We start from the raw sequence: 13,403 nt of genomic DNA on the forward strand, positions 1-13,403 counted from the left end.
AAGGTCTGTTTTGTAATACAATCTGGTAGTTAAGCGAAATGAGGCAGAAGGTCAGCTGCCTTTACAGAAAGATCCTTTATTATTAGACTGGCTTTGGAAGAAGGAAACACATACTGAGATGATTCTAGAGTAGCCCTGAAAATAATTATACTGTGACCTGTGCATGTTCTGAGACGAAAGTTAATCAACAGACCAACAGGTTATACAAGTCCATTATCATCTGGGGAGCCTGGTTCTAAAACGAGGCTCACTCCCCACAAATCACTGGACCCAGGATTAACTACCCTAGCAGCCATCAGTGCAACTATTTACCACAATGACATCATGCTGTCTTGTTTTGTATTGGAACAGAAACAGGATGAAGAGCCCAGAAGTTTCCAGTAAGGTTTCCTTCTAATGAAATTAAGCAGGAAATAAATACACACAGAAAGAATGATTGCTAAGATCCATTGGACACATAAAGGTTAAGGATTTCCAAGCTAATCCACTTTTCTTCCCCCAAGTTTATTTTTGGTAAAAGGCAGAAAAATTAGTTTCTACAAGGAAAATCTGCTTCTAAACGATAATTTGAAAATCTTAATATATATATATTATATATTAAAAAAGACAAAAATAACGGAGAGTGGGAATAACAGATTAGGTACTGTAACTTTATAAAGGCTTGCCTAGACCAAGAAGCAGCACACACACCTCAGTTATGCAAACTAAAAATGTATACAAACAGCATAGTACTGCAATACTGGGTCTTGATACATTACCTGTACACATAACTACTACTGTTATTAATAACCTTTGGGACACTGTCATATGCCCAACAAGACATCACTAAGTCTTTAAGTCTTTTCTTCCCCTTTTGGGGAGGGCATTTCTAGACACTAATTTTCCCATCTAATATTCAAATATAGGAAACAGATTCCACAAGGTGCTTTAACTGATGAGACCTCAAGTGCTGTTTTCACTCTGGAATTTTTGGATAGCAAACAGTCCACGGGATCATACACAAATACTATGACAGAGAGGTTGTTACACGAAGTCTCTCGATGGACTTGACTAGTGATGGGCTTTATGACATGCTCGAGCATCGCACTGAAGGGGATCCCATCTGAGTTAATACTTTGTCCAACCACTGCAGAGGGCCATTCAGATGAAGTTCAATCCAGCAAGGAGTACTTGTTACTGTCTGCCTCCTGTTTCAAAGAACACAAAAAACAATTAGGAAATTAAAAGGCTGTACATAATAAAATCTACTTTTTAGAATAATTATCAATTTGGTATATAGAATTATTAGTTTGAAAATAATTTTATTACTAAAATAATGTAATGAATTTTTTTTCAAAAATTTTATCTATTTATGTGGGGTACATATATACGCGTGTGTGTACAAGTGAATGCAGAGGCCAGAGGAGCTGTATGGAGGAAACAGTCTGGGTTGAGTGTCTTCCTCAATTATTCTTTACCTTGTTCCCTTGAGTCAAGGTCATCCATTCATTAAACCTGAAGCTCCCTATACTAGCTAGAATTGCTGGCCAGCAAGTTCCTAGGATCTATCTGTCCCCAAATCCCAACACCATTCCATGCAGACATGTCTGGTTCCTAGGAGTCTTAGAGATCAGTCTCAAGTTCTTATGCTTGCATAGCAAGCACTTTTACCAATTGAGCCATCTCCCCAGAATTTCATCTTTTGAAAGATTTACAAAAACATCCTTTTCTTCTCAAGTTAAATTAGTATAGTCACGGGATACCTATGAGAGAGAATTTGGTAGTACTATTAATGAGGCAGGAAGGAGAGACATAAACCAGGAAAGAGTGCCCTAGGGAAACTGACACATAAGGTCACCCTACTTTTAAATGTATCAAATGAAGTTTAAGTCAAAAAAAAAAAAATCAAATTTAAAGCCTGCTAACCCAAACTAAAACCTTGCCATACAATGTTAAGACTTGGAGCTGACTTTTCTCTAGAGACAAAATGAGCAACATCTTTGTCAGCAACATCCCTTCGGCTTCTCGTTTAAAAAGCAAAATTAAAATCTTCTGGTGCTTTAAACAAAGGGGCCATTGCCTATTCCCTGGATCACAGAACATCTTGTTACTATGGTCTTTGGCACTGGCTTTAGCTCTATCTTATTTGCTATAGTGTCAGTTAATACATTTACTTTTGAGTTTTCAACACGACATCCTTTAAACATGAGAAAAGGCTATTATCAGCTCTCCATCTGCAAACAATTCATGCCCAATAGCATTTAAACTGGAAAAATAGGGGCTAGAGATGGCTAGACAGTTAAAGAGTATGCACTGCTCTTTCAGAGGACTGAACTGAGTTTGCAGCACCCACATCTGGCAACTCAAACAGCTGTAGCTCCCAGTTTACACCCGAACTTCACAGGCACCTACATTCACACAAGCAGAGATCCATATATACACAAGATACACACATATACACATTATCTAAATGTGTGTGGGGTAAGGGGGGAGTAAACATCCAGGAATGTATGTAGAGCTCTGCAGCACACGGAATCGCTGCCCTGCTCACGGGTTTTCAGTATGCTCTAGCCAACTTCCAAGTACAGGCATTTGAGTTTCCATGCCTGAATTTGTGCTGTGCTTGCATGTGCAGTAGGCTGGAGATACAGCATACTAACATGGGCTGACTGGGGTAATGCACTGTGAGAGCAATTTAGTCAAGTCTCCTATAACACAAGTGCATAATTTTTCAGTTTCTTATCTTCTGGCCTCCAACTTTCTTAACTAAGGACTTCATGTAGCTTATCATGGCCTTGAACACGTCGTAGGACCTGGTTTGTTTTTAAAGATTGAATTCAGCACCTCATGCATGATACACAAGCATTCCACTAACTGAGCTATGTCCTTAACCCACTTTCTTTTATTATTCTACATAAAGATCTGTACAAAGCAGATATAATGAGCTACAGAACATGCAACAGAGACTACAAATAACCAGAGTGAAGACTAGATACTGAGCATGGGATCCATACCGGTACTCTGCTCCCCACCCCTTCACAAAACTCATTCTTATGGTGCACATTCGAGTTAGCTGATAAACGGCTTCAAAACCCTGATTGACAGACTGAGCCAGAAGAGCTGCAAATTCCTGGTTGTTGAAGATCTTCAGGTTACAGCCTAGAATTGAGAAATAATAAGATATAAAAACAGTATCATATTAGAAAACAGTTTTAAAGGGAATTTATGTTTAGAACAAGCATGCAATTTAGTTCCTAATTCCTAAAATCATTAGCAATTAGAAAGTTAGTGAAGCAAGCTGATATGACTTATGTTATTTTGACTGTTGATATGACAGTTTATTTACCTAGGTGAATCCATACCTGGAGGAATTTTACACACTGTTGCAGGGTGCCAGCCGTATCTCTGGTTACAGTTGGGGCTCTGCACAAAGATTGCACTATCACTTAGGCACTCGGCAAAAACTTCCCCACCTATGTAATACAAGCGTACTCCCCTTCCTAAAACAAAACACACATGGTTATTTCAGAACACTTAACTCTCTTCAGTGTTACTGAGAGAAGCATCTAGAAGGAATTCTAAGGTATTTCCTTGACCTTTTCTCACAGCCATGCTTTCCTCCTGGGCTACAATTCTGAAATATACCACAGCATTTTCCCCAAGAAATTTCAACAATGATTTTTTTTTCAAAGTAACACTCATGAAAAACATTTTAATATAGAAAAAGTACACAACAGTGAGACAGTTTCATACAAAATTACTTGCTGCTTTAAAATTTGTTTAAAAATTGAGCTAATTTTGAAAAGCTTAACTATCGTCTGGGCAAATTTTCCTTAAAGACACCACTAGGTTAAGAAAAGACTCAAAACTATCTCATCTACACTGCTATGCAAATGTCTACTTTGTAACGCAATCACATACTTCAGACAAAACTGAAGTGCAGCAGATCAGCCTGGCATGCAGTAGTGAAACAACCAGCAAACCGTATGCAGAGGCTAAATGCAGTTGTTGCCCTCCTACTGTCTGAGGACTCGAACTGTGAAACACCAACCACGCATTTAGTTATCAATAACAGACAGGGTTCAAGCTGGAGGATACACCCAGAAAGTGTGCCTGTGTAGCACTAACATAATCCTTGATTAAACCCCCAACACAGGGGTGGGTGGGAAGAACAGCAAGTAAGTACAAAGGCAGACTTTTCAGACTATTCCCTGATCACATGATAAACTAACAATCCAAAGTTTAAAAAATATAAAAGATAATCTAAAATTATAGTGAACTAAAATTTTGCTGGGAGACACGAGCTCAAGGGCAGAGGAAACCACTAATTTTCTTTAAAATATAAAGGTCTAATAAAAAAAAATAAAACAATGTAGATAAAATCACGGGAACTGTTTCTGGACACAAGATGACCTAATGTAATCAAATTTGAGAAGCGCACATAAAGCCAACACATTCCCTAGCCATTATCATTTCACAATACATCAACTTTTGGTAATCAACATCGTTTTTTTGCAGGAGGAAATGGTTAATCCCCAAAAGGCAGAAGAACGCTGAAGAAGGTAAAGAACTGACCAGACGATGCTCAGAATCTGCAGCTCTACACTCTTTCCCCTCCAGTTAAAAACAAAACACTAAGGTTCCCAGAAAATCTGGGTATATGTGGGTTATAATCATGGGAACTTGCCACATTAGACTGAAAACTAAGATAAAATGTGTTGGGAAATATTATTTTAAGTTGTATTACTTTTGTTTATGCTGTGGAACATTTGTTTAACGATGTAAAGGTGTGCTGCTTTTGTTTATGCTGTATTTGTTTAACTCTGTGAAGCTGTGATTCCTTGCCTGTCAAAACACCTGATAGTCCACTAAAGAGCTGAACGGCCAATGTTGAGGCAGGACTGACAGGCAGAGAGGATAAATAGGAGACATTTGAGAAAAGGAAGGAGCAAAAGAACAAGGAGAAAAGGACACCGGGGCCAGCCATCCAGCCACCCAGTCAGCCACGGAGTATGAGTGAATGTAAGATGAGAAGTAAGAGAAATAAAAAGCCCAGAAGCAAAAGGTATAATTTAAGAAAAGCTGGCAAGAAGTGAGTCAAACTAGGCTGGACATTCATAACTAAGAATAGCCTCCATGTGTGATTTATCTCAGAGCTGGGTGGTGATCCCCTCGAAAAGACAAAAGACAAAAATGTGTTTATCTTTTTAAAACTTACAACAAATCTATTAATGCAAACAAGATCTATGAAAAATAACCATTTTCATACTTAAATTAGGAGGCAAGTGGGAATATTTCACCGTTTGACAAGTTTCTTTCCTGTCTGGATTCTCGAGTCTACACTTCATCTCTTCTCCAGAATGCCCCACTTTCTACTGTGGAGGAGCAGCAGAAGCATCCCACCCAGCATGACTGGGAAAGCAGTGCTGACCTCACACAGGCCAACGTGCTTCATGGGACTGTCAGAAATCCTCCACTCAATTCTGAAGCTCCAGACTGCATTCTGAATTAGATATAAAATCACTGAGAGGAGGGGAAAAAATGAAAAAGATCAAGACTAAACATTGCCCTTTTTTGACTAAAAGAGACTGAGCAAGTTAATCACTTTTAATATATACTTATCAAAGGACTTCTCACTATAAAGCGTGTCAAATACAAACAAACAAAAAAAAGAAGTTTGTAGATAGGCTCCAAAACCACAGAGAAACCCTGTCTCGAAAAACCAAAAAAAAAAAAAAAAAAAAAAGAATCATCAAGGCTCTATTAAAGCGGTTCACAGATGGAGATGAAGTTGGGCTTTTTCATACAAACTTTAGACCTAATACCACATATTGTCTACACTATGAGTAAACTGAACTTTTCTTTCCACACAAAGAAAATAAGACATACCTATATGCCTTCTTGTCATTTCTACAGTAGCATTTCGGTTAACATTGGAGAGCAAACCCAAGCAGAACCTCTCCGAGTTCGATGGGTCTGTAAAGCCGTCCACAGTAAGCGAGGGCTGTGAGGCATGGAAGGTCTCTCCAACCCTCTGGTTCAGTTCATAATATGCTATCGAACACCAAAAGGCAGGCTCCGAGTAGGTAACAGGCTGCAAATCTGAAGGGAAGAAATGCTGTATGAACAACTCAATGTAAAACAGAGTGAACACCATGAACACACTCCATGGCAACAGACAGGCTCAGGAAGTCACTGTGTGAGCATCTAGACTGGTTTAAACAGATTAGACCAGATTTTCAGTGTTTCATATAAAATTTATTTCCATAGATCACACCAGATACACAATCTTTAAAAATTTCCCCATCTCATAAAGTTAATTTATGTTGGATTATTTATTAGTTTTCATCTAGTTCTTGTTGAAAACAAACAAAAAATAAAAATAAAAAAACAACAAAAACCAGACTATGGATCAGCCTGCTGTGGTTGGGTGCATTTCTAAAACACACTGAGAAGGTAATTCCAGATAGGACAAAACATAAAGCTGAGTAAAGTCGAAAGCTACACGAAGAAGAGATTATTACGGTGGGAGAAACAAACACTCCCTGATATTGTCTACCTTCCTACACATAAGAAACACACTTCCTGACACGGTCTACCTTCATACATGTAAGAAGCAGAGGACAAGAGTGCAAGTTTTGGCACCAGTGGACAACTCACTAACAGAAAATGCGTATCACATGCAAGTAATTTGTCATTTTGACTGAGATGTATCATAAGGAAAATCACAAGAGGAAAAAAACAAGACAATTTGTAAGATACATCTGAAATAAACACCCATCAAAATCTATACAACTTCAGAAAGAACAGTTTCAATGACTCAGACTGCCTGCAATAGAAAGCAGCACCAACACATTGTATCCATCTTTCCTAATGTCACTGATATAAACCATATGAATAATTTTTTGATACATACAAAAATAATTCCCAGAGAGGATTTTCTTTAATCCAGTGAAAACAGTAGGAAGTAACAACAACTTACCCAAGCTGTGATTGACAGGAGAAAGAGTGGTAGGAGACAGCTCAGCTGGGGAGCCTACATCAGAGAAGAAAAGGATTTGACATTTCTCCAGAACTTACAATCAAGTACCAATAAAATGGTTCTGACTTTTTCACCAATAATAAATATACAGATAACTACACCCCAAGGATAAAAAACACACGACTTATTTTAGTTTAATCCAGCCAGGGGCTACAACATGAGGTCCACATAAACTGACTGGTCTTCTCACTACCCAGAGGAGCCCACTACTGACAGCTCTTTGTGTATCTTTCCAGAAATAGTTTATGAAATACATCAGTGACTATACTTCTGCTTTGTGTCCCCCTTCTCAAGACACACAGTAACAGTTCTAAACATGCTCATGAGTTGTCTCATTAGAAACCACTTGTGCCTCTGTTTCTGTACTGCTCTTCTAGCTCCCTGTACCAGCTGGTGGCCTAACTTAACTTACATCACAGTAATGGAGAGACGACTGCTGACTTTAGGAACCGAGACTGCAACTGATCTCACACCTGATTAGCCCCAGTTTTTCTGAAAGGAACTCAAAAAGTGCCAGGTCAAAAGCTTGATGCCTTTGCAATTTTGATAGATCCTGGCTAAATTATCATCCACAAAGATTGTACCAGCACACATTCTCATTAACACCTGCAAGGTATAACTGACAATAGACAAAAACATGGTCTGCACAAGCACAGTCTTAATCCGGGATGGTAGTGCATGCCTGTAATCCCACCTCCTAGGAGGCAGAAGCAGAACATCAGGAGTTGAAGGCCAGCGTCAGCTACAGAGCCAGGTGGAAATAAGTACAGGTGGGCTACACGAGACCCTGTCTTTTTATTTGATTGTATTTTGAGGCAGAGTCTCAATAATGAAGGTCTAGCTCTCCTAGAACTCACACTGTAGACCAGGCTGGCTTTCAACTCAGAGAGATTCACCTGCTTCTGCCTCCTGAGTGCTGGATTCAAGACGTGTGCCACCATGTCAGGCTAAGTGGCCCTGTCTTAAATGGACATTTTCATTTACATATCTCTTAGTTTATTTTTTAGTTCAGTTCTGTGACATCTGCTTTTGCCCACTCTACTCTCGCACTGATCACTTACTGACCTATAGGAAGGTTGGAGTATCAATCAGGGCTGCAGAACATTTGGTCATTTGTTTGGTGACTCGATTCTAAGGTTGACAATGAAGCCTGTATTGGGGATCATGTCACGTTTTAATAAACAGCTTTGAGAATGGACACACTTGTCTGTATTGTGTCTAGGGTTTTCCCACTAAGCAGGACACTTGGCTTGGTTAGAGCTGAAACAATAAATCACTTATTCAGAACTTCTGCATCAGTCTCAAGTAAGATAGTAAGAATTAGTTAACACATGAGACAGCTAGAAGGTTCTGTGACCAGACTTGTAGCAATTTAGATTTATGTAATTTTCTATGTTCGGTAACAATTTCAGCTGTATTTTGACAGCACACTCTTTAAGAGTTCAGGAGATTCTGTAAAATTCAAGCTAACAAATCTAAGAGATTTCTCTATTCTCTGAAGTTAACTTCTTTATTGAAATTGGCTGTACTAAATTCTATTTTTTTATAGAAATGCCCAATTTTTTCAGTTTTTTTGTAAATATTCTAAATCTAATCCAGAAAATACAAGGCATAAATACACAAATTAAGGGGTAAGCCCTAGAAGCAGAATTTAAACTACATTTGTTGTAAATGTTAAATACTCTTACAACAATCACAATACTCTTACAGCAACCACCAATCCCACGAGCAGCATCCTCTACATGTTTAGGCAAAGTCTCAAAAAGATCATGAAGGGCTGGAGAGATGGCTCAGAGGTTAAGAGCACTGACTGCTCTTCCAGAGGTCCTGAGTTCAATTCCCAGCAACCACATGGTGGCTCACAGCCATTTGTAATGAGATCTGGTGCCCTCTTCTGGCCAGTAAGCATACAGACAGAACACTGTATATATAGTAAATAAATAAATAACTCTTTTTTAAAAAAAAAGATCATGAAAGACCATGCTCCATATGCTCCCAGTGCAATTGTACGCCACGGTACAGGAGACCGGGGAGGGGAGGGTAACAGCACTCTACCCTATTCACTCTACCAACAGCGCATACAACAGCATGGGACACAGGTGAAGAAGCAGTCACCGCAGATACAAACCAGAGAGTGAGATCTAGCAAACACTAGTTTTTAGAAAACAATTATATTACACAATCATGTCCCGTTTTTTCATTTTCTAAAAAACGTTGACAAATCACAACAGGTACAAATGAGAAAGGTCAAAATATGCTCTAGAACAATGAACCAAAATCCACGGTATTTCCTGAAGTAGATATAAACAACTGGAGATGGAAGAGCTGCCCAATCATTCCTATCTTCTAATGTTTACATATCTAAGACACTCATTAGAACCAGTAAGCTTGCTGTTTGTTAATTTGTCAGGTGTGACAAAACAAAGGCTCATTATAAATTTTAAAACTTAAATTAAGCAAATACCACAATCTTTTTAGAAAGCATTCTTTTAAACAAGTGGTAACTGATCAATGAAACAAACACTCATATTGTAGATGTGATGAGACAGAAAGTGCCTATCTACAGCTAAAACATCCAAAAAAATTTGTGTATATCCTTTGCTTACAAGTTCATGTATGTTTGTAGGATGAGTTTCTCAGAAAAGGAGCACTGTGTGTTTTCTTAAGTATAAAGGTTCACTACCAAAATGTTTAGTCCTACCAAGAACTTATGGTTGTATTTTTTTTCACTATCACTGTGTGGTGATAGCTGCCAAATTAACATCTTTAAAAGGATGGTTCTTTTACCGTTTTTTTTTTATTTGTAAGTATTTTCACCCACTTTTATTCCTATTAATTACTATCTTTTCCCCCTCTTTTGATATCTATGTCTTTAAATTAAAACAGTTCCTAGAAATCTCATGCATTTGTAAACACTTTCCCCAGTTCTGGGACCCACTTTAGGGTATCTTTAAAGGTGATATTAAAACTTCATTACAAAACAAAACAAAATAAAAAACTCAATTTCCTTTTTAGAGTATTTCTAGGGTCATACCAAAATTGAGTATCAAGTGCAAAAAAAGTCTCATATATACCTGTCACTCTATCCATGCTCCCAGACCCCAATGGTAGATATGCTATAATTGCTAAACATACTTAGATGTATTGTTATCAAAAGCCCACAGTTTACAAGGCCCACTCTTGTATTTATTTTCTGTAGGTTTTGACAAATGTATAATATGCACCTCCATTTTTACTATCACAGACAACAGCCTAAGTGCCTTATGGCTTTACCTACTCAATTCTTCTTACTCTATAACCTTAAGCTTTCTGTTAAAAAAAGGGCTGCCTTTTCAGGAAGTCCAGCAGCTGGAATTACACAGTACGTATGTGTCCTGTATAGATCACCATTTTTCATTTAGTATATATATTTAAAGTTTCACCATGTGTTGTCATTTCTTCCTCATGCTGAATGACCTGACACTGTATGGATGTATCACAATTTATCAACATCTTTGTTTTGTTCAAAATTTTTAAAATGGTCAAGCTGCTATAAGCGCTCAAGGTCACATTTTTCTGTGGAGGATGTGTTTTCAATTCACTTGAGTAAGTACCAACGAACCAGACTCAGTATTGCATGTGGAGTACGGTGGTTGTACTACAGAGCCACAATTGTAAAAGGGCAAAATACACTGACTGAAGAAAGCAAATAGAGGACCCAGAACTAAACCCAGCTATCTACAGCTATAGTGACCTACACACACACACACACACACACACACACACTCCAAAAAAACCACCCTGCCCACACTTAACACTATCATTAGGAAAACCACTTTGGAGACTCCATCTCACAGAATATAGGAATTGAACTGAGAGTACAAAGAGTGGTAAGAGGTTTGCCTAGCATGCATGAGACCCTAGAGTTTTCTATCATCAATCAATAAACTAATGAATAGAACTTTTTCAGATAAAGAACATGTATAAAATATTCAGCTAACAGTCTTCCTTAATAGGGAATTATGCATGTCTTTATTCTACAATCATAACTAATACAAAAATATTATTATTTTCCTTAAAACATTACTGTGTGTGACATGTATGCCAAGGTGCATGTGGGGAGGTCAGAGGCCAACTCTGTAGCTGCTTGTCTCCTTTACCTTCATGTGGGCTCCAAGTATAGAACTGGATCCTAAGAAAAAAATTGTAGGCTATTTTCTAGTTACTTAAGTTTATCCTTTCATCTCAAAATTTTCTGTATGCTTAAAAAATGTGACATGAGACAAGTGGAGGTGTAAGGCTTTAATCCCAGTGCCCGGAAGGCAGAAGCAGGCAGATATCTGTGAGTTCGAGGCCAGCCTGGTCTACAAAATGAGTTCCAGGACAGATAGGGCCGTTACATAGAGAAACCCTGTCTTGAAAAACCAAGAAAAAAAAAAATACAACATGGCCTAGTATGGTGGTACATGCCTGTAATCCCAGCAACTAGGGAGGCTGAGGCAGGATGGTGCCTACGAATCTAGAACTAGTCTAATCTGATGGGTTTTAGGCCATCTTGTGTGATCCTGTCTCAAAGCTTAAAGCAAAAAAGTTAAAAATAATATATTAAGTACCTACAAATTTCACAAACTATTAAATACAAGTTATTATTATTAGTAATACATTCTCAAAACCTTATTAGCTTTATATTAACCAACTTTAACTTATATAACAAAGTACCACAAATTGAATGGCTTAATATTACTCTCAAAGGTGCCAATAGGGCCATGCTCTCTCACAGGTTTCAGGTCATACTTCTACTGTAGGGACATACCTCATGTTGTTCACCCATTCAAAATGTGGTAGACATCTGGGTTGTTTCCATTTGTGAAATGAAATATATAATGTTTACAACACAAACATTCTTGCGAGCTTTACGTGGACCTGTTTAAATTCTCTTGGGTATAGATCTAGGAGTGAAATGATGGGACTACGTAGTAATCTTATATTTAATTTTTGAAGAAAAACCAACTTTCCTAAAATAGTTACAACAATTTACATTATCAGCAATATACAAGTGCTCCAGTTTTTCCACAACCTCACTAATAAGGAACAGTCATGTTCTTAATACAGATATCTAGAAGTATGAAATATTGATCCACTTGTGATGTATGATGTTCAATTTTATATGGTACCCACTTTCAATGCCATGGTAACGGCTACCTACCACAGTGCGAAGATAATGTCACTGAAGCATACTGAGCAAGGATACATATTTGAAAATCCAAGTATCATATATATTAACATATGTAAATTGCTATTTTCAATCATCATTAGATTATCATCTATCTTTTTATCTACCACTCTTACAGTCAGACATAAATACTGGCTACAACAGAGGCAACTTTCCTGGGCATCTAACAGATGGAAGGAGTCAAACAACAAAATTGATAGAAAGCTCTCCCCTTCCCCCAACATTAACAATCCATTTAAAAATAATTTAGATAGGCTAGAGAAGGAGGTTTATGCCTATAATTCAACCACTCAAAGGTTATGGCAAGTTGATCTGAGTTAAGAGGGCAGCCAGGATCACACAGTAAATTTCAGGCCAGTTTGGATTACTAACTGTGGTGGCTTGAGTAAGATTTGGTCCCCATTGGTTCAAATATTTGCCTCCTAGTCACCAGGGAGTGGCATTATTTAAAAAGGATTAAAAGAATTAGGAGGTGTGGCCTTGCTGGAGGAAATGTGTCACTGGACACTCCCCACCTATGGATGGGGACGGAGTTCTCAGCTGCTGCTTCAGCACCTGCCAGTGTGCAGCCATGCTTCCTGCCATGTCGCTTACGGACTAAAATCTAAAATAGTTACGGAAGCCCCCAACTAAATGCTTTCTTTCCTAAGAGTTGCCTAAAAGTTGGTCAGTCTCTCCACAGCAACAGAACAGTGACTAAGATACAAACTAATTCTTAAAATAAGATAAGCTGAATAATAAATCAAGCTAGACAATAACATCAAAGCATTTTCAAAGGTGCCCTACTTGGTTTCCCTGGGTTTTAGTGTTTATTACTTGACAAACAGCTTAAAATATGAATAGTAGTGAATATTACATTCACTTCCCCAACACTGGACATAATAGTTAATTATTAGAAATTAATCAAATTTAGATCAGGAACAATGTACTTTGTGTAAAAAAATTACTATTAATTCAAAACTCGCTATTTAAATTAAAGAAGCACAGAAAAGCTGGTCTCCCTCTTCTGTTCTCACATCATTCTTAAAGGCAGGTGACTAAGATGACATGGTCTATAATGAAAGGTGACTGGAACTTTGAAAGCAGTGTCGAATACTTGGGGGAGGACACTGAGTACTTTGTCCGGTAAGAGAAACATCTACCAACTGTGGAGTGGTACACACAATTCAT

General features: G+C 38.0%; 1 protein-coding gene across 3 annotated transcripts in view; it reads right to left on the minus strand.

Moving 5' to 3' along the window:
* Window positions 1-483: 483 nt before the first annotated feature.
* Smad2 (SMAD family member 2) overlaps window positions 484-13,403 on the minus strand; it is a 66,112-nt gene continuing 53,192 nt past the window's right edge. For all 3 annotated transcript variants that reach the window (XM_057789041.1, XM_057789038.1, XM_057789040.1), the window contains 5 exons: window positions 6,962-7,015; window positions 5,869-6,081; window positions 3,342-3,479; window positions 2,994-3,138; window positions 484-1,187 (listed from right to left, as the gene is read on the minus strand). In XM_057789041.1, coding sequence (XP_057645024.1) covers window positions 1,064-1,187; window positions 2,994-3,138; window positions 3,342-3,479; window positions 5,869-6,081; window positions 6,962-7,015 — 674 coding nt within the window. In that variant the 3' untranslated portion in view covers window positions 484-1,063. The remainder of the gene's footprint in view (window positions 1,188-2,993; window positions 3,139-3,341; window positions 3,480-5,868; window positions 6,082-6,961; window positions 7,016-13,403) is intronic.

The sequence above is a fragment of the Chionomys nivalis genome, chromosome 14, assembly GCF_950005125.1.
Source record: "Chionomys nivalis chromosome 14, mChiNiv1.1, whole genome shotgun sequence".
NCBI classification, from domain to species: Eukaryota; Metazoa; Chordata; class Mammalia; order Rodentia; family Cricetidae; genus Chionomys; species Chionomys nivalis.